This window comes from Aspergillus pseudodeflectus, assembly GCF_044049435.1.
Source record: "Aspergillus pseudodeflectus strain CBS 756.74 chromosome Unknown BJX68scaffold_20, whole genome shotgun sequence".
In the NCBI taxonomy this organism is placed as follows: domain Eukaryota; kingdom Fungi; phylum Ascomycota; class Eurotiomycetes; order Eurotiales; family Aspergillaceae; genus Aspergillus; species Aspergillus pseudodeflectus.
Window position 1 is genome coordinate 332,086 of NW_027263796.1, and position 18,348 is coordinate 350,433.

General features: G+C 51.2%; 6 protein-coding genes across 6 annotated transcripts; 5 read left to right on the forward strand and 1 right to left on the reverse strand.

Annotated features, from left to right (window-relative positions):
- The first annotated feature begins 104 nt into the window (after positions 1-104).
- Positions 105-2,655, forward strand: BJX68DRAFT_236995 (bZIP transcription factor). The gene is made up of 4 exons (XM_071040105.1): positions 105-1,045; positions 1,098-1,720; positions 1,769-1,878; positions 1,926-2,655. Exons 1-4 carry the CDS (start codon positions 763-765, stop codon positions 2,356-2,358), a joined length of 1,449 nt encoding a protein of 482 aa, XP_070899342.1. The 5' UTR covers positions 105-762; the 3' UTR covers positions 2,359-2,655.
- Positions 2,656-2,887: 232 nt separating this feature from the next.
- Positions 2,888-5,292, forward strand: BJX68DRAFT_266682 (Zn(II)2Cys6 transcription factor; the record flags this gene model as incomplete). The annotated part of the gene is made up of 5 exons (XM_071045580.1): positions 2,888-3,724; positions 3,792-3,970; positions 4,024-4,322; positions 4,368-4,582; positions 4,633-5,292. The coding sequence occupies 5 exons, from the start codon at positions 2,888-2,890 to the stop codon at positions 5,290-5,292; spliced, it is 2,190 nt and encodes a 729-aa protein (XP_070899343.1).
- A 352-nt stretch (positions 5,293-5,644) lies between these two features.
- On the reverse strand, positions 5,645-5,974 carry BJX68DRAFT_266683 (uncharacterized protein; the record flags this gene model as incomplete). Its single annotated transcript, XM_071045581.1, has 1 exon — positions 5,645-5,974. One exon carries the CDS (start codon positions 5,972-5,974, stop codon positions 5,645-5,647), a length of 330 nt encoding a protein of 109 aa, XP_070899344.1.
- A 1,292-nt stretch (positions 5,975-7,266) lies between these two features.
- BJX68DRAFT_266684 (uncharacterized protein) lies at positions 7,267-8,045 on the forward strand (the record flags this gene model as incomplete). The annotated part of the gene is made up of 4 exons (XM_071045582.1): positions 7,267-7,329; positions 7,398-7,668; positions 7,723-7,832; positions 7,887-8,045. 4 exons carry the CDS (start codon positions 7,267-7,269, stop codon positions 8,043-8,045), a joined length of 603 nt encoding a protein of 200 aa, XP_070899345.1.
- Positions 8,046-8,499: 454 nt separating this feature from the next.
- BJX68DRAFT_236999 (uncharacterized protein) lies at positions 8,500-13,130 on the forward strand. The gene is made up of 7 exons (XM_071040106.1): positions 8,500-9,079; positions 9,146-10,177; positions 10,230-10,865; positions 10,921-11,955; positions 12,006-12,276; positions 12,325-12,439; positions 12,493-13,130. Exons 1-7 carry the CDS (start codon positions 9,006-9,008, stop codon positions 12,702-12,704), a joined length of 3,375 nt encoding a protein of 1,124 aa, XP_070899346.1. The 5' UTR covers positions 8,500-9,005; the 3' UTR covers positions 12,705-13,130.
- A 77-nt stretch (positions 13,131-13,207) lies between these two features.
- BJX68DRAFT_275774 (putative ABC multidrug transporter) lies at positions 13,208-18,013 on the forward strand (the record flags this gene model as incomplete). The annotated part of the gene is made up of 13 exons (XM_071047915.1): positions 13,208-13,405; positions 13,459-13,503; positions 13,560-13,967; positions 14,021-14,565; positions 14,610-15,115; positions 15,165-16,046; positions 16,092-16,267; positions 16,316-16,409; positions 16,461-16,880; positions 16,936-17,027; positions 17,080-17,239; positions 17,295-17,734; positions 17,798-18,013. 13 exons carry the CDS (start codon positions 13,208-13,210, stop codon positions 17,894-17,896), a joined length of 4,065 nt encoding a protein of 1,354 aa, XP_070899347.1. The 3' UTR covers positions 17,897-18,013.
- Between the last annotated feature and the right edge of the window lie 335 nt (positions 18,014-18,348).

An 18,348-nucleotide genomic window follows, 5' to 3' on the forward strand; every position in this document is an offset into this window, starting at 1 on the left:
CTGGAAGCGGCCGGATTTGCTGCTGTTGTTTTTCCGAGCCGTCGCTACGCGCAACGCCCAGTGGCCGCGCCTCGTCCGGCTGTTCTTCCACTCCCCTGTCAACCGTCTCCCCTCTCCACCAAATCAGTCCACTCTTCATCTCGACCGATCATAAAGCCTTTTCTCGGGCCAATTGCGCCCGAGGGATTTGTTTGGGAGCTTCGGCCACATCCATCATTCCCCACGTCCAGCCCTTGCCTGGAGTTCGAGACGCTTTCCCCATTCCAAGTTTTACCACCCCCCGGACCTCGTTTCCCCGCTTCAAATTCCAGTCGCTCCCCTGTTTATTTTCAGCCTTCCCACGGCTGTTTCCCACGCTTTCTCTGCTTCGCAATTCGTCCCCGAATAACCTGTCAAGTCGCCAACCCTCGGGTACAACGGCACGCATCCGTAGTGGAACCGGCTGCCTCCGAAGCTCGGGGCGCTGCCACGCGTGAAAGGGCGGGGGTGAGCCTTAGCACCTGGCGTTTAATCTAACTCCTTAAAAGTCGCGGGGAAGGAGATCTCTTGGTGGTTCATCGATCGCCGGCTTTTAACGGCTTTCCCTGGCATGTGAATTGTTCCTTCGGTCCTCTCTCGTGGCTTCACCGCAGCTTCACCGAATATCGTGGTCGGCCGAGGATCGCGAGCCGCAGCTATTTCGTGCTTACGGGGGTATTGAGCACCCACTCCCCTGCTCCAGACCAGGCATCCTTGCTCTCACGCACGCATCTCTGCACCGCGATGGAGACCCCTCGTAAACCCCAGAAAACAACCAAGCTCACCGGCGATCGCGCAGCCAGAAAACGCGAACAGGACCGGCAGGCCCAGAGGAGCGCGCGAGAAAAGACCAAGAAGCTCATCGCACATCTAGAGTCGCGCATAGAAACCCTGACTCGATTTCACAACAGCGGAAATGTCCAAGAATTAATCGACGAGCTAGAAACACAGCGGAAAGCAAACGAAGCACTACGAAACACACTACGTTCCATCGAGAAGGCCATCAACACTGGTCTTTCTGAAGCGAGTACGTCGCCTCTTCTATGGACGTGGACTGCGCTGACATTTCTTTTATCTAGACACCGTGCTTCAAAACTACAACACCGCCAAAAAGGAACTAGACGATGATTCTAGCTCAACTGACAGGCAGAATGGCAAACACCTAGATAGCAGTGGCAGCGTCCAAGATGTGGCTCAACACTCGAGCCTCGTCGGTCCAATCCAACATCACCTTCCGCAGCAATCCGCGAGTCCACCTTTTGACGAGCCCACCGCGATGCTCGACAAGTTCTCTTCGAATGGGGCATTTATGAATATACCGGACGCTTTACTCGCGAAAACGTCGGATGTGCAAACACCATTCAACAGCACCTTGCACTCTTTTCCCCTGGACATACCTGTGCCTATCCAGTCTGTAGTACATTCTACGGAAGCTCCCTGTGACTGTTGCAAGCAGTTGTTGTATATGAACGAAATGCTCGGTCGGTTTGCACTATCCTGCGCGAGAACCATGGCAGACCAAGGGATCCGCGATGCTGACATCGCCATCCGCGCCGTTCTCCACGGGTGGGATGCGGTCACTCACTTGTACCCGCTTGACCCCATCTGGAACATGCTTCGAGCGGCTGATGAGGGACTTTGGCGTACTTGCGGTACTCTGGAACGACTGTCCACCATCCGGGTTGTGAGCCTGATGCTTCGCGTACGTCCTGCATCTGTTTGTTTCTATCCTTGGCTAACACTTTCACAGTACCTATCAGACCCATCGGAACCGAACCTAAGTCAGCTTCCTAGGTTTATGAGGCAACGGCCGTCCCAAACTCGCATCATACACAAACCACTGATTGACTTTCTTGTGTGGTATGTGTCTCCGTAGACTATTTGCCGACTATACTAACCCACTACAGGCCCGGACTTCGTGAGCGTCTCATCCTCTTCCCACATCAACATTGCTCGGAGAAGTTCTGGTCCATGTTCTGGACTTGCTTCCGCTTCTCCTGGCCGTACCGCCTGCACGACGTCTTTGTGCAACAAGGCCAAACTGGCCTCTATCGATTCTCCGACGCATACAACAAATACTTTTATAATCTGGAGACCTGGTGCATGACCCCTGAGTTCTTCGCCGAGTTCCCTGACCTCGATGTGGACGTCAATATGGTGCCGACGTCTGCAGAATCAACACCTACAACAGTGGATAGCGAGACTCTGGCGATGAGTAACGGAGCTCTTACCCACGAGAACGTCTCGCGGCTTGACCCAACCGCTGCGAATATGGCTGCGAATATGTTTACCACATTTCCGGCAACAGACTGGTCAACGGGTCGCAATCATCTCTTTTGAAATTTGGGTAGGCGTTTTCTGTACATTAGCGGCGGGTTATTATTGCACCTGGGAACTGCATGGCGCATTGCATTGCGTGTAATCTGCATTGAATTGTACATTGATCTAGTTACATATTTCCGGACTTTTACTATATTACTTTGTATATAGCAACTTATAGATATCCCGTTCGAAGAGTTCCTACGCAGCCGCCGTGAGCAACGAAATCACTCGTGACGAGAGGTGCCGTTATTCTCGTTGGCTATACGTGACTATTACGAGACATGTATTTCAATCATCTCTATTTTTGGGGGAATTTCGAGCGTTGGAGACTGAGTTCAACCGTTCTTTTGCTGCGAAAGAGCGGGACCCATATATACGTGTGGATGCGTCGGCATTACGGATGTAGCACGTGACGTATATCCGAGACCCGTCGACCTTTCCACCTGGCAGCGATCCGGACTTCCGGCTTTAGCCACAGCGATTGAGTCGTCGTCCTCGAGCATCGACGACTAAACGACCTCACAGCTATATCCGACATTGCAATTCAATGCAACCCTCGGATATGGTCGAGACTGAGTCCCCCTCACAGCAATCTGGGTGGCGCATCCCCAAAGCCTGCCAAGAATGCCGGAAACGCAAGATAAAGTGCAACGGCGAAACCCCCTGCAAGACCTGCCAGCTGCGCAACACACCGTGTCTATACCGAGATGTCACTCGGTCGCGCAAGAGAAAACAGCATTATGAAGAGAGAGAAAGCACCAGTGAGGCTCCAGGGCCCACTGGGCCCTCTCGGCCCGAGTCTCTGCAGCCGCCCGCGTCCCACCGACCCGATCCCCCACTGGGCTTCAACAACAGCGTCTCAGCCACGCATATGGCATCGCCTTCGAGCAAGGTGCAGCTGTACTACGGTAGTACATCGCACTTCGCACTCATCAATGAGATTCACCGGGATCTGACCGCCCATCCTGCGATCCGCGCCCCCGGTCAGGGTCGTGTGGAGGAAGCCGGAGCGGGACTGGACATGCTCAGTTTCCGTTGCATATACTTTGGCATTCCTCTAGACTCGAATGCTCCCTCTGTACCGGACACGAAAGACCCCCAGCTCATGTTTCTGCCCTACCACCTTGCTAGCGAATTTCTACAAGGGTTCCTTTACTCTTTACATGGATTGATGCCGATTTGGTCTGATGAAACCTTTCAGCGGCGTCTCGAGCAGCTGTATGATACGCGAGCTCCCACGAATATTGATCAGTCCGACGGTGTATTGCTTATGGCATTAGCCATGGGCTCCTGTGTGACTGAACACCATGCGTGGGGCGATATTTTATATGAGCGGGTCAAGGCTACTTGCAATCCATATGATGACAACGTCACACTTCAAAGCGTCCAACTTTCCTTGATTATGATACGTTCCCCCATTTCCTGACTAATTATACCCTGCTGACGCTAAGCACGCCCACTATACCAACGAAAGAGCCCGGCCAAACTCATGTTTTCTTCACTTGGGGTGCGCCGCCCGTAAGGCGCTGGCTGCTGGAATGCATAAGGAGTCGCCCAGTGGGAGTCGAGACACAATAGAGTACATTGAGGAAAGACGTAGGACCTTCTGGTACCTCTACGTCTACGAAACGTGAGTAACACCCTCACTAGAACTCTACAAGCCTTAGCTAATCATCATGTTAGCTGGATTTGCTTCCATCTAGGCCGACCGCGATCGCTTCTGCGCCGGGATATCGATGTTGCACTTCCAGACGATGGATTTTTGCATGGTCTCGTATTTCTCTCGGACGCCATTGCTCGCTCAGCGGACGAATTATATGGCCGGCATCATGATTCGTTGCTCGAGATGTGGAAAATTGCAAAGTCTGTAAGGGATGATTTGCGTTCCTTCGAGTTTAAGATGCAGCGCGCTTTGGGATTTGGACTCGATAAACGGCCCCAGCCAGGCCGGATTGGTGTTCAGCAGGCTATATTCAACACTCGTGAGTAGTTCTTCCGCCGATTGGGCCGAGTGACTAATTTTCAAGTCTATTACCACACCATCCTCCTCACCTTCCGGCCATTCCTTATATTCCGGGGTCGATGGAGGCAGGAAATGAGAGCATCTCAGGCAAACGGGAACACTGGTGTCAAAAGAGAAGCACCGTCTTGGCTAAATGACGCCTGTGACTACGCCCTCAGCGCTGCATGCCGGACAATTTACTTCCTTTGCGAATCCTACACCACCAATGAACTCGTCAGGGTATGTCGCACCTCCCACCTAGTCTTTTGATGTATTTCTAACAACCCTAGGAAATCCGCTACCACTCGTACTTCCTCGGCAGCTCCTGTTTCGCCCTCATATTCGACCTCATGCACGGCAAAGACCTCGCCTGCACACACCTTCCCTGGGTCCACGCCTCCCTGCGCGGCATCTCAACAATGCGCCAGGACGACCCCACCAAAGCTTCGATGGCAGCCATCCAAACCGTTCTTAAGCAAATAAACCCAGCATACGAATGGATCCCACCAAGTGCGAACACCAACACCAATACGAACAAACCGCATCGCCAACCATCCACACAATCACAACCACAATCGCGCTCACAATCGTTCTCACAACCCCAGCATATTCTCCCAGCATCAAAACCCTATCCCACCGAACAATTCTTCCCATCGACCTCTACTCCCGGCACCATCAACACATCTACATCCGCAACCACGTCGCCCAGATTCGACCCGCTCTCCGCAACTAGTATCTTCTTCCCTGGCCAAGACCCGAACATGCTCTTTGACTTTCAGGGTAATCCACTAGAACAGGCAATGCACATGCCGGCTACGACGGGGAGCGTGGGGACAACCGACGAGCTGGACTTCACGCAGTCGGACATGGGCTTTGACTTTGACTTTTCGAGTATGGATCTTGGCGCGTTCTTGTCCTTGAGTCCGGCGTTTGAAGCGGCGTTGTTGTAAGGGGTTTGCTTCCATTTTTCTTTTGCTCGTGGTTCATATAGATGAGGCTAGAGGGATCGATGGGTAGAATAAAGGGTTTAGTTTCCGCGTATTTGAATTTTATTTGCTTCCCTCAGGATATCTTAAGTCGCCCTAATACATAAACAGCTTCTTAGGACATGATCGAGGTAAATATCGCCGAGTAGTATGAGCATTGCAGGTAGCATAGATCACTCATGATTAGATGACCAGCTGAACATAAGTGCGTGCTAGGAATGTCCCAAATATTCCAGGACATACAACTAGCCTCAGACCAGAAAACCGCCCCGTAAGTAAGGTCCACCAAGAACAGATTTCACCAAGGCAATCCCCATCACATATCGAAGATATCAAAGAAATCAAAAACGTCAAACACCAGCACCAAACTCATTTCGAATGTCCGAAGCCGAAGAGCACCATTGTGACACAGTATGTGGAAAAGCACGAAGACGACAAACGCCGCGAAGATGCGAGACTCCCTGCTGTAAAAGAAGGCGAGATCGAGGAGACGGACCCAACCGATCACACAGTCCAGGAAGATCAACGCCACCGCTGGGAGGAACAGCAAAGAGAATATGATCCACCATAGCTGGGCCTCTTCCCCGGGGATCTGGATTACTGTCCCCGCGGGGAGAGCGAAGGCTTGTTCCAACACGGGTATCATGTTGGGCTGACTTCTGCTTGTACGTTGTAGTTGGCTTTGCTGAGGATGGTTGCGGTACGAGCTTGGAGAGCTGGTGCTCTGGGACACGGATGGAGGGCTCTGGGGGGAATGACGGAGGCGACTAAACGTGTGTGTATCTCAAAGGCCGAGGAAGGAACAGACGTATTGATTATGCTAGAACAGCAGGGTTCGTTGTGTTTGAGCGAGATTTGAGACGGATAATCAGTGAGCGGGGGATTAGGTCGTTGTTGCAGAGAATTTGGGGCGCGCCTTGGGAACATAGGCTTTCGGTTGCGTCTGAGCAGGTGATACACAAGAAGGTTTGTTGCGTGGCGCTTTTGTAGAATCGGCGAGAGCTTAATTCGGGTCTGAAGCAGGAGAGCAGGTGGTGATTAGTTCATGGAGCTGCATATTATAATGCAAGCGTGGTAAAGAAACCAGGAGACTGCTTACCTTTCTAGGACAAAAATGGAGAAGATGTAGTCAATGTAATCCAAGAGAAAGAGGTTCAGGCCAGGAACCTAGGAAGACCGCAGATAGTGCCATCAAGTTCAGAGTTGAGGAACTGGAGAAGGAATAAAAATAGCATGGAGAAGACTTCAAGTTTCTGAGTTCAGAATAGTTGACAGTGTGTTAAGCTAATGATAATGCTGGGTATATGCCGCTGAAGGCGCTTGGTGACGCTCGAGAGGATGAGGACGGTGCAATGAGAAAGTAGAGTGGTAACACCGAGAGAAATCTCGTCTCGTAAGTAGACATCCCGCGTGTAGGTGCTCAGCAAATAGGCAGGCCAAAATATTTTAGCCAGTATACATACTGGTTTTTTTATTCAACATGAGAATATAACTTCGTAGAGGAGCAGATGAATCCTGCATGGCCCCGCGAGCTCGTCACCAGCCCTGGCAGCGCGATTGAGCGTACTAGAGGGAATTAAGGTCAAGTCATGCAGCTGGCACTGCCCACTGCAGGCAGTCGTACCCACATACAAGATTCCATGCAGTTGCTCCTCACCATAGAGTCATTCCTACAAGCCTCTTATTGGCTCCTGCTTTTTGTGTCTTCACTTCCCTAGCATATCACCAGACAGCGCAGCACAGCATTTCCCTAGAGCTCTGGAAGAATCCCCACAATATCCTTGGCTATAAATACTGCTATTTCCCTTGATCTCTCACACTTGCGAGTCTACCCCTTCTCCCTTTTACTTCGACTCCTGACCACGGGTGTTCTTGCTCACCCTCATCATTGTGTTACTCCGTCAACCTCGACAACACCACTCGACCTTACCAGCCACCATGATGCATCGTCATTTTTCAACCGTCACTCTGCTCTTCCTGTTTGCCTTGATGGCTGCAGGCGTATGTACACCCGGGATAATTAGTTCTGGAACGAATTTGTACTAATCGTTCACTGTCTGATACACTAGGCCCCCACCATCCCCGAGTCCACAATCAGCGCCGACCAGATTGGCAACATGTCTACCTATGTCCAGGCTTTCATCGGCGGCCCAGAGCTCGTTCTTAACGGCACTATCGAAGAGGTCTACGCTCAGCTCCTTGAGATCAACCCCAACTACGACGCTGATTGGGAGGACGTTTCCGATTCTAAAGACCCTGACCTCGACGGCTTCCATGTTATGGAATATACTCTCCATTGCACCTTTCACCTCGCGGTTCCTGGCAACTACATTAAAGAAGGTATGTGCCCTCTCGTATTTTAACAAGGTATACCTCGGTTGACCGTCTGACAAGGCATCAAATACTTGCGCAAGGTCAAGGGCCATCCCAGACTCGGCGCGGGCCCGAACAAATGCGACAGGGTAAGCTGCTCCTACAACGCCGCAATCTACTGGTGCAATGATGTGAGTACATATCCTCTCCGACAGCCCCTACGCTACCTCTAACATCTCGCGCAGGATAACAAGCCCCGGTCCCTCCCTTCGTTTAACAATATCGCCGACGGAGCCCAGGTCATCTTCAGGGAATGCGGCCACGAAGACGTTAGGGAGAGATTTGCTGGCGCACTGCATCACCCTGATTTGTGGAGAGCAGTTGTGCAGAAGGACAAGTGCTAGTTGGATAATGCCTCCAGTTGGCGTTTAGGACTTGGACGTTTTTAGTTACAATGTGGTGAGATGCTAGATCTGTGACGTTGTGGGCCCGCGATTGATTAATACATTATGCCCTGAAGCAGACATCCTCGGTCCTTCAACAAGTCAAAGTATCTCATCCAATTTTGTTCTAGATCTATAGCTACAGTGAAATCTCTTCTTATTGCATTTAACAAGCCGAGTTTCAAGGTGCCGATCTACCCGAACTCTTTTGACTCTGTCAATGAATGCAACCTTACTACAGTCGGTCCAAGGTCCAACAAACCCAATCACCCCTTGTCCCTCTTTGAATGACGACAGGAAGCATTATCCGAGCCAATGTAGAGACCGGCACGTGACCGCCCTGAAACTGAGGTTGCATCTGCTTGGCATCGTCATGTCATCCACTCCGAGCGACAACACAAACTCTTCATCCCCCCCTTTACCTCGGTTGGCTCGTTTGGGCAGCTTCGCGAGAAACCACGATCATAGTAGCACTATGATTTACCTAGGATGTTTCCGCCACACCTAATGCCTAGACTCTTCGGAGCCGACCGTGAGCTGCCAGGGCACTTTCGGCCGGGTGGCTGTGGCGAGTCAGGGTCCCCAGAAGCGGGCGATCGTGGGACACGAGTGGTGGAACCGATATCCTACTCCATAAGCGAGCTTTTATCGTTGGAGGAACCACTTCAAGCTACCCCATACACCAGGAGCTCGAAACGCGGTGCGGCCTAGACCGCGGAGCCCGGCTGTCTCGATTAAGCAAGACTGTGCGACCCTGACCATGGCTACCCCCGGAACACTTTTTCGTGAGTATTTATAGGCTAGTGTCGTGCGCTGCGAATGTGCGATTTGAGCCTTCGACTTCGATAGCTGAAGAGCTTCTCGATCTCTTTTCAATATCAAAGAGGGTTGTGCGTTCTTGAGATGCAATAACACACCGGAATGGTCCTTTTGGATCCAAGACTGTATAATCCTTGTTCGACTTCTCTTCCGCAAATGGCGTCGAATACCGCAAGGTGAGCATTTTTTTAGTGGACCTTTGGTGGGTACAGCGATGGCTAGGACTAATGACCGTTCAACAGACTCTCGTATCGGCGCGCGGAGAATGACAAGGATGACCTCGTTCATAGTGAGCGTCCAGATCTCGCCAGAGTTGGGCATGACACGCAAGCAGCGGGAGAAATCGAAGTAACCGACTCGATACTATCGGCTCTCACGCAACTTGGCGCTTTTCGATTAGGATGCGATCGCGCGTTTACCGCAACCTCCGAAGGCGATGTCTTTCGTGTCATTGCAGAAGCGACGCCGCAATCTCTCGCAGCTGATAACCAACGCTCGGATCCCTCTAGCCTCATAAACACCGTCACTTTGGGCTTAGATGGTTCGAGATTCCAGGATCTTGATGCGTCTTTTTGTGATGACCATTGCATCGTTAGGGACATGAGGGAAGAAGATTTTGGTCTTCGGAAAACACCACTGTTAGAGCGATCGCAGGCTCGATTCTACGCAGAGGTTCCACTACATGACTGTTCTGGGAGATTGATTGGCACATATGGTGTCGTTGACGCAAAACCTCACACTTCATTTTCAAGTCATGACCTAGCCGCTTTATACGAGGTTGCCAAGAGTATCGTAGAACACCTGGATGCTGTTGTGACGCGGCGGAAAAACGCTCACTCGAAGCGGCAGCTTGAAGCATTGATTGCGATGTCTCGAGGACAGAATGGACTTCAAGCAACGGATCGAGAACCCCAAAAGAGCTCCAGCAGATCAAAATGCGTATCTCCACACTCGTCGGCTCCCGATATTGAAAGATTGAATCTTTCAGGTACGGCAGAACAATCCATCACCGCGAGTCCGAACGACAAGGCCGGCGCCTCAGTTTCGCACAATCCTCCCACGAAAGGGCAAGAATATGAAGGTCACCAACGACATGCCAGGAAATCCTCTGGGAAATTGAAGAATAGGGTGGCCGTGCCGGAAGAACGTCCGATCCTTCCCAATGTTGCCTCAGTCTATGCAAATGCAGCCTCACTCTTGCAAGCCGGCATGGACTTTGATGGCGCCATATTTGTAGATGCTCCGCGTCTTAGCTCTCGACTGAACTCTAGAAGGTACGTAACATACTTGCGAGTCCTTAGTCGGGCTAAACTCACTGAAACATAGGTCGTCCTGCTCTAGCTTCTCTGAGATAGAAGAGAATGAGAAACTTACCGACTCTAATCGCCACCCGTCCGCGAAATTGTGCGACGCCCTGGGCTCTGCGTTTTCCGAGCGGTATTCTGTGAAAAACCATAACATGCCGAGCACTACAATAAACGAGGGCCTGGTGCACGACTTGTTCTCGGCGTTTCCTGATGGTCAAGTCATCAATGCAATTCCAGAAATCAGCTCCACTGAGCGAATCAATCAGGCTATGACGAGCGGGCTCTCCGCGGCAATCCCGGAAGCATCTTCACTCATATTCCTCCCAATATGGAGTCACGATAAGTCCAAATGGCTAGCTGCAATGATCGCCTGGAGCTGCAGTCCCCAAGGTTCATTGGAAGACGACGACCTATTTTACTGTAAAGCATTTGGCGACGTGATTGGCTCAGAAATCGCTCAGATCGATCATACCGCAGTCGACAGGTCCAAGTCTGATCTTCTCAAATCTATAAGCCATGAACTACGGTCGCCTCTTCACGGAATGCTCGCCAACTCAGAATTATTGCAGTCTACTGATCTTGACGCTGCTCAGAGGGATATGGTTAAGATGGTTGAAACATGTGGAGAGACTCTTCTAGATACTATGAACTGTCTGTATGTGCTTGTTGCCTTGTTATTTTCTTTTGGGCTGCGACTAACCCGATCGAAGGCTTGACTTCGCCAAGATTAATAATCTTACGCATGCGCACAAAGGCTCTATCAATACGTCCGCCCATCTTAACAGCTTGACTACAGAATTCGATCTTGGCGCCCTGGTGGAAGATGTGGCCGATTCTGTGTACGCCGGTCACCAAAGACTGGCTGACGCATCAGCTAGATCTGGCTGCCGCTCACCAGAAGCAAGGGAATTAAGCGAACGCGGAGTGGGATACGACAAGAAGTCAAAATATCTCTCTGTCGTTGTCCGAGTTGAAGAGCATACCGACTGGGAGATCCGCTCAATTTCCGGTGCTTGGAGACGAATACTCATGAACGTCTTTGGGAACGCTCTCAAGTTCACTCGTTCTGGGCTGATTGAGGTCGCCTTGGACCAGTTACAACAAAAGCACCACGGCCGTATGTCCAGTTTTGCACATCTCACCATTACAGACACTGGATGCGGAATTTCCCAAGAGTATCTCGACAGCAAGCTTTTCACCCCATTTTCGCAGGAGTCCGTACTTACTGACGGAACTGGGTTGGGCATGAGCATCACACAACAGCTAGTGGAATACTTGGGTGGTCATATTCTGGTCAAGAGCGAGTCAGGAGTTGGGACACAGATTGACATTTACGTTCCTGTTGACTTTGTTGAGAAAAGCCCACTCACCGACGGTGCCGACAAGGAAGCCAATCTGGAAACCAAGACACCTCGCAGTGTTTGTCTGATTGGCCTGGATCCCGATGTCGCCTCCCACGATACTACCCAGCGTCTAAGCTGTGACACAAAGCGCAAAAACGCCATTCAAACCACGATCAGCAGCCTTGTCTTACGTCAACCGGGCTGGAAGATCTCATTTGCTGATTCACTGGACACGTCTTCTGGAGATATAGTTGTGATGGAGCAATCGAGATTCAGGTCCATCGCTACACTTGAAACTCGCACGTGTAACGTTCGTTCCGCCGTTGTTCTTGCAGATAATGGGAAGCCGGCCCCCCAACCTCCTGGAATCGCGGGAGTAGAGGTTCTCTACATCCCACAACCGTACGTTCATTTCCGTGGCAATTCCCAACGCATGTACTAACTTAGCTCAGCATCGGACCGCGAAAAGTCATCCAGGCCCTTCAAAGCCTCGCAGAATCACTGCCGATCGCAAACCCTCATGCCGGCAATCCGGTTCAAAGTCTCACGCCGCCCATGCCGGGCCGGAACCCACCATTATCCAAGGCCTTCGATAAGCCCGAGGGTCTGGATTCACCGCCAGCGATAAGGCAAAGCGCTTCGGACTATACACATTTACCGGCCGATGGGCTGCTAGAGAGGCTTCATGTTTTGATTGTTGATGATAACGACATAAACCTCAAAGTAAGCGTAGCATCTCGACGTGTGAGGATGAAGGCTAACGGGATTCAGGTCCTATCCACCTTTATGCGGAAGATCGGCTGTACATTTGAAACCGCATCCGACGGCCTATCGGCATTGCAACAATATAAGCAGTCCAACGGGAAATTCGACTACATTTTGATGGGTATGCACACATCTAACTCTTTCCCGGATGAACTAGCCTACTGACACCTCCAGATATATCGATGCCGGTAATGGACGGAATTACATCATCCAGCAAGATCCGAGAATACGAAGAGGAGCATGAACTCCCTCGATCTGCAATCATGGCAGTGACCGGCGTAGCCTCTAGCGAAACGCAAGAGCAGGCCTTTGCCGCCGGTATAGACGATTATTTGGTGAAGCCACTTTCGCTTCATGACTTGAAGCGAATCATGAGCGTACCTTGAATACTTGAGATACCCTCTAACACTCTTTATGAACCATAAATTTTAGCTGAATAGATTTTAGATGCTAGCTTATGCATGATAAAAGTTTCAGTTCCGACAAGCCTGTCTGATCGACGGGCCCAGGCCACGGAACTACTCCATCCTGCTGAAAAATCTCCCGCCATGACAAATGAAACGGAGCTCCCAGGGAGTGAATCCTTGATAGGGCTGTCACAGGTGACAGAAGCTTCCTCCAGTGGATCTAAGCGTCTTTCTCAACCAATAGTCAGCTCTGCCGTGCCATCCGAACAGGCTACCAGGAACCAGATTTCCGACGCGGAGCCGGATATACGGCTGTACGGCTTTACGGACATCTGCCTCTCTACAGGGCGTGTTTTGTGATGATTCACGGGAAATAGGGGAGTCAATATATAGGAAATGTCGCCAGTAAGGTTTCTCGGTAAGCTCTTTGTCACGATTATTTCCAGGTACACTCTTGACGTCACCAGCTCGATTGTCCCACGATGGATACAGCGTCGTCTTCTTCGACAATTGACCTGGAGCAAGGCGGCTCCGAGATCACGAAGAAATTATCGCTCACGTGGCGCGACATCAGTGTACATGTTACGGCGCCCGATGCTGCGCTGGGAGATACACTATGGTCTGTGGCGGATCCGCGCCAGATGCTGGATTGGTTTCGCCGTGGCAGCAAGCCGAAGAGGGTAGGGCATACACCACGAACCCATTTTGCGAAGCACCACTGATTCGGAACTAGGCGATTCTGCAAGACCTGACCGGTCAGGTTCGACCGGGTGAGATGGTATGTCACCTAGCATGAGGGTCTCGATATGACAGACAATCAGCTAACGAAACCAGCTCCTCGTTCTCGGACGCCCAGGCTCCGGCTGCACATCATTCCTCCGCGTCCTCTCCAATGACCGCGCCGCATTTGATGAAGTGCGCGGTGAGACACGATACGGAAGCATGGATCATAACGCGGCGAAGCGGTACCGCCAGCAGATCATGTTTAACACTGAAGATGACGTGCATTTTCCTACATTGACCGTTAACCGGACGATGAAATTTGCGCTGCGCAACAAAGTACCGCAGTCTCGCCCTGAGAATATTACGGAAAAAGAGTATATTCAACAGCAGAAGGACTCAATTCTGGATTCGCTGGGTATTCCGCATACCACGAAGACATTGGTCGGGAATGAGTTTGTCCGTGGTGTTTCGGGTGGCGAGAGGAAGCGCGTTTCGCTGGCGGAGCTTATGGCTGGTCAGGTAAGGCCGTTTTCTCATGACTCACCGGACGCGACCACTAAGTACCAATACAGAGCCCCGTGCAATTCTGGGATAACCCGACGCGAGGCCTGGACTCCAAGACTGCCGTCGAGTTCGCGAGGCTACTGCGCCGCGAAGCTGACGAGAACAGCAAGACCATGGTGGCCACAATGTACCAAGCTGGAAACGCGATCTATGATGAGTTCGACAAGGTCCTTGTGCTTGCCGATGGGCTGGTTACTTACTACGGACCTCGAAGCCAGGCTCGCGCCTACTTCGAGGAGCTCGGTTTCGTGTGTCCCAAAGGTGCTAACATTGCTGACTTCCTTACTTCCGTCACCGTTCTTACGGAGCGTATTGTGGCCCCAGGGATGGAGGAGAAGGTTCCGAGCACTCCAGAGGAGTTTGCCGCTCGGTACCGTGAGAGCTCAATCTACCGCGACTCGATGGATTCCATTGTGCATCCAGAAAAGCTCGTATCAGAAGACGAGGGTCTGGCTGTTGCTGTGACTCAGGAGAACCGGAAGCACCATATTCCTCGGACCCAGAGCGTTTATACAACCGGGCTATGGAATCAAGTCATCGCTTGCACAATCCGGTATGTGGTCGACGCTGTTGATGAATTTGGGCTAATACTAGCAGTCAATTCCAAATCCTGCTGGGCGACAAGTTATCCATCGCAATCAAGATTGCATCCTCAATCATCCAAGCCCTGGTTTGCGGGAGTTTGTTCTATAACCTCAAACTCGACAGCTCATCCATCTTCCTCCGCCCCGGCGCCTTGTTCTTCCCGGTTCTCTATTACCTCCTCGAATCGATGAGCGAGACTACGGCGTCGTTTATGGGCCGTCCAATCCTCTCTCGTCAGAAACGATTTGGCTTTTATCGCCCTACGGCCTTCTGCATCGCGAATGCAATCACGGATATCCCGATTACAATAGTGCAGATATCAGTTTTCTCTCTTATCCTATACTTCATGGCAGCTCTGCAAATGGACGCGGGTAGATTTTTCACCTTCTGGATCATTGTCATTGCTAGTACCCTGTGCTCGATGCAGATGTTCCGCGCCATTGGAGCACTCTGCAAGAAGTTTGGATTGGCCAGTCAGCTGACAGGGTTGCTGTCCACCATTTGCTTTGTTTACGGAGGTATTTCTACTAATTTCAAAATGATTACCACATGAGCTGACAACTCCAGGCTACCTGATACCCTTCGAGAAAATGCACCCCTGGTTTCGCTGGATCTTCTACCTAAACCCCGCCGCCTACGCCTACGAAGCCTTGATGGCCAACGAGTTCCAAGGCCTACAACTGGAATGTGTGGCACCAGATTACATTCCCTACGGCAGCGGATACTCCGATACCGCATCCGAATTCAGAGGCTGCACCGTCCCGGGTAGCAACGAGCAGGGCATAATCTCTGGGGACGCGTACATGAAGCAACAATACAGCTATTCACCGGGTCATATCTGGCGCAGCTTTGGTGTGCTAGTCGGCTTCTGGGCTTTTTTCATCGTCCTCACAGCTATCGGATTTGAGCTGCGCAACAGTCAATCTGGATCCTCGGTGCTGCTGTATAAGCGCGGGAGCAAGCGAGCGGAGGCTGAGAAGGAACGCCCGGATCCATCAAACAACCAAGCCGTACTAGCCCAGTCTGGTAAGCAGTCCACGTTTACCTGGAACCACCTAGACTACCATGTTCCATTCCACGGACAGAAGAAACAGTTACTTGATCAGGTATTCGGATATGTGAAACCAGGAAATCTCGTTGCATTGATGGGCTGCTCCGGTGCAGGAAAGACGACCTTGCTGGATGTCCTGGCGCAACGCAAGGACAGTGGTGAAGTTATCGGTTCGATTCTTATCGACGGCAGACCGCAGGGTATCAGCTTCCAGCGCCTGACCGGATACTGCGAGCAAATGGACGTCCACGAGGGCACAGCTACTGTCCGGGAAGCCTTGGTGTTCTCTGCTCTCCTTCGTCAGCCGGCTAGTGTTCCAGAAATGGAGAAGATTGCTTATGTCGACCATATCATCGATCTCTTGGAGCTTTATGATATTCGGGATGCTCTTATTGGAGGTATGTTTTCCCCATTGTTCTGGTGACTTCTGCTGATTTGTTTAGTTCCTGGCGCCGGTCTTAGCATTGAACAACGCAAGCGCGTTACACTGGGCGTTGAGCTCGTTGCGAAGCCAACTCTACTCTTTTTGGACGAGCCAACTTCAGGTCTTGACGGTCAGTCGGCGTATAATATCATCCGGTTCTTGAGGAAACTGGTTGATGGTGGCCAGGCTGTTTTGGTATGTTCGGCGCGGCGGCCCAGAAGAAACGATGCTAACAATCCATAGTGCACCATTCATCAACCATCTGCCGTTCTCTTCGAAGCTTTTGACTCCTTGCTTCTGCTTGCAAAGGGCGGGAAAATGGCATACTTTGGAGAGAGTAAGTACTAGATGCGTCATTCCCTATGTTGTCTGGCATTAACAAAAGCAGCTGGCCAAGATTCTGAGAAGGTGCTGGGCTACTTCGCACAGAACGGCGCTCCTTGCCCACCCGACACCAATCCCGCCGAGCACATCGTCGAGGTAATCCAAGGCAACGGTACCCAGAAAATCGACTGGGTTGACGTCTGGAACCGGTCCGAGGAGCGCGAGCGAGCAATTGCCGAACTCGAGGAGCTGAACCGTATCTGCCAAGCAAACCCGGGTGAAGAGGACACGGCCAGTTTTGCCACGTCCCGATGGTATCAGTTCAAGCTCGTCCTGCAACGATTGATGACCCAAATCTGGCGGGATCCGGATTATATGTGGAACAAGATCATCCTTCACGTCTTCGCCGCCCTCTTTAGTGGCTTTACCTTTTGGAAGATGGGTAACGGCACGTTTGATCTGCAGTTGCGGGTCTTTGCTATCTGTATGCCCCTACAACCATCCCCACAATATAGCTTGTCTGAAACTAATATTTATAGTTAACTTCATCTTCGTGGCACCGGGATGTATTAATCAAAGCCAGCCATTTTTCCTGCACAACAGGGATATCTTCGAAACACGTGAGAAAAAGGTAAGCTGATTTTCTAAACAGGGGAGTGGCTAGATCAGGCTAACAGACGCAGTCAAAAACATATCACTGGCTCGCATTCATTGCCGCACAGGCTATCTCGGAAATTCCCTATTTGATCATTTGTGCAACTCTCTACTTCGCTTGCTGGTACTTTACAGCAGGCCTTCCTGTTGCCGCAGACATCTCGGGCCACATGTACCTCCAGATGATCTGTAAGTCCGCACCCGGTTATACACGCAATGAGCCTGAAAATGCTAATTTCCACAGTCTACGAATTTCTTTACACTTCTATCGGTCAAGCGATCGCCGCCTACGCACCAAATGAGTACTTCGCCGCAATCTCCAACCCCATCGTCATCGGCGCAGGCATGATCGCCTTCTGCGGCGTTGTCGCACCCTACGACACAATGCAGCCTTTCTGGCGCTACTGGATGTACTACCTGGACCCATTCACGTACCTTGTCGGCGGCCTCTTGACGAATATCCTCTGGGATGTCAAAGTCGAATGCAATCCCTCGGAGTATCTTACATTCAGCGCACCGGATGGGCAGACCTGTGGCGAGTACATGGCCGATTTCCTCGCTGCGCAGCCGGGGTATCTTCTTGATGCGAACGCGACGGCAACGTGCTCTTTCTGTCAGTACTCGACTGGCGCGGATTATGCAAAGACATTTAACCTGCGGGAGAAGTATTATGGGTGGAGAGACGTGAGTGCCCCTCATCTTACTTTGAACGATACATGGTGGTTCGGATGCTAATTGCCACGTTAGACTGGTATCACGGCGCTATTCTGCATCACATCGTACATGCTTGTATTTGTGATGATGAAGCTGAGGAGTAAGAAGACGAAGGAGGCGCGATCGGAGTGAGGGCGCAGCTGTTGGTCAATAACAGGGGATTGGAGGTCTCCGAGCTGCTTGTGTGTACAATTTGTTTGTTCTTCTTGGTTTTTCCCTTGCTGGCGTCCACGGGATCATAGACTCGGCATATAGAGATATTTCGCTCCATAGATAGATTGCTAGACTAATATAGACGCACTACTTGACAATACATAGTACTTTCCGCTATATGGGATAGCCTACTCGTGTGAGATGGAGGGGGTCAGAGCCCTAACCGGGATTCGCCTCCGGTTTTGGACGAGTTATTCAATTTCTTGATCTTGGATTCATGATATCGACAATAGTTACATCTCACAAGGCTGGCGATATGTTAATGCTCCAGAGGCTTGGTCTCGAGCGCCGGGCCACTTAGTCTTTTAGAAAGACTGTGAATGGGATACATGTGTGACTAAATACTCATTATGGAGTACTATGGCGCAACA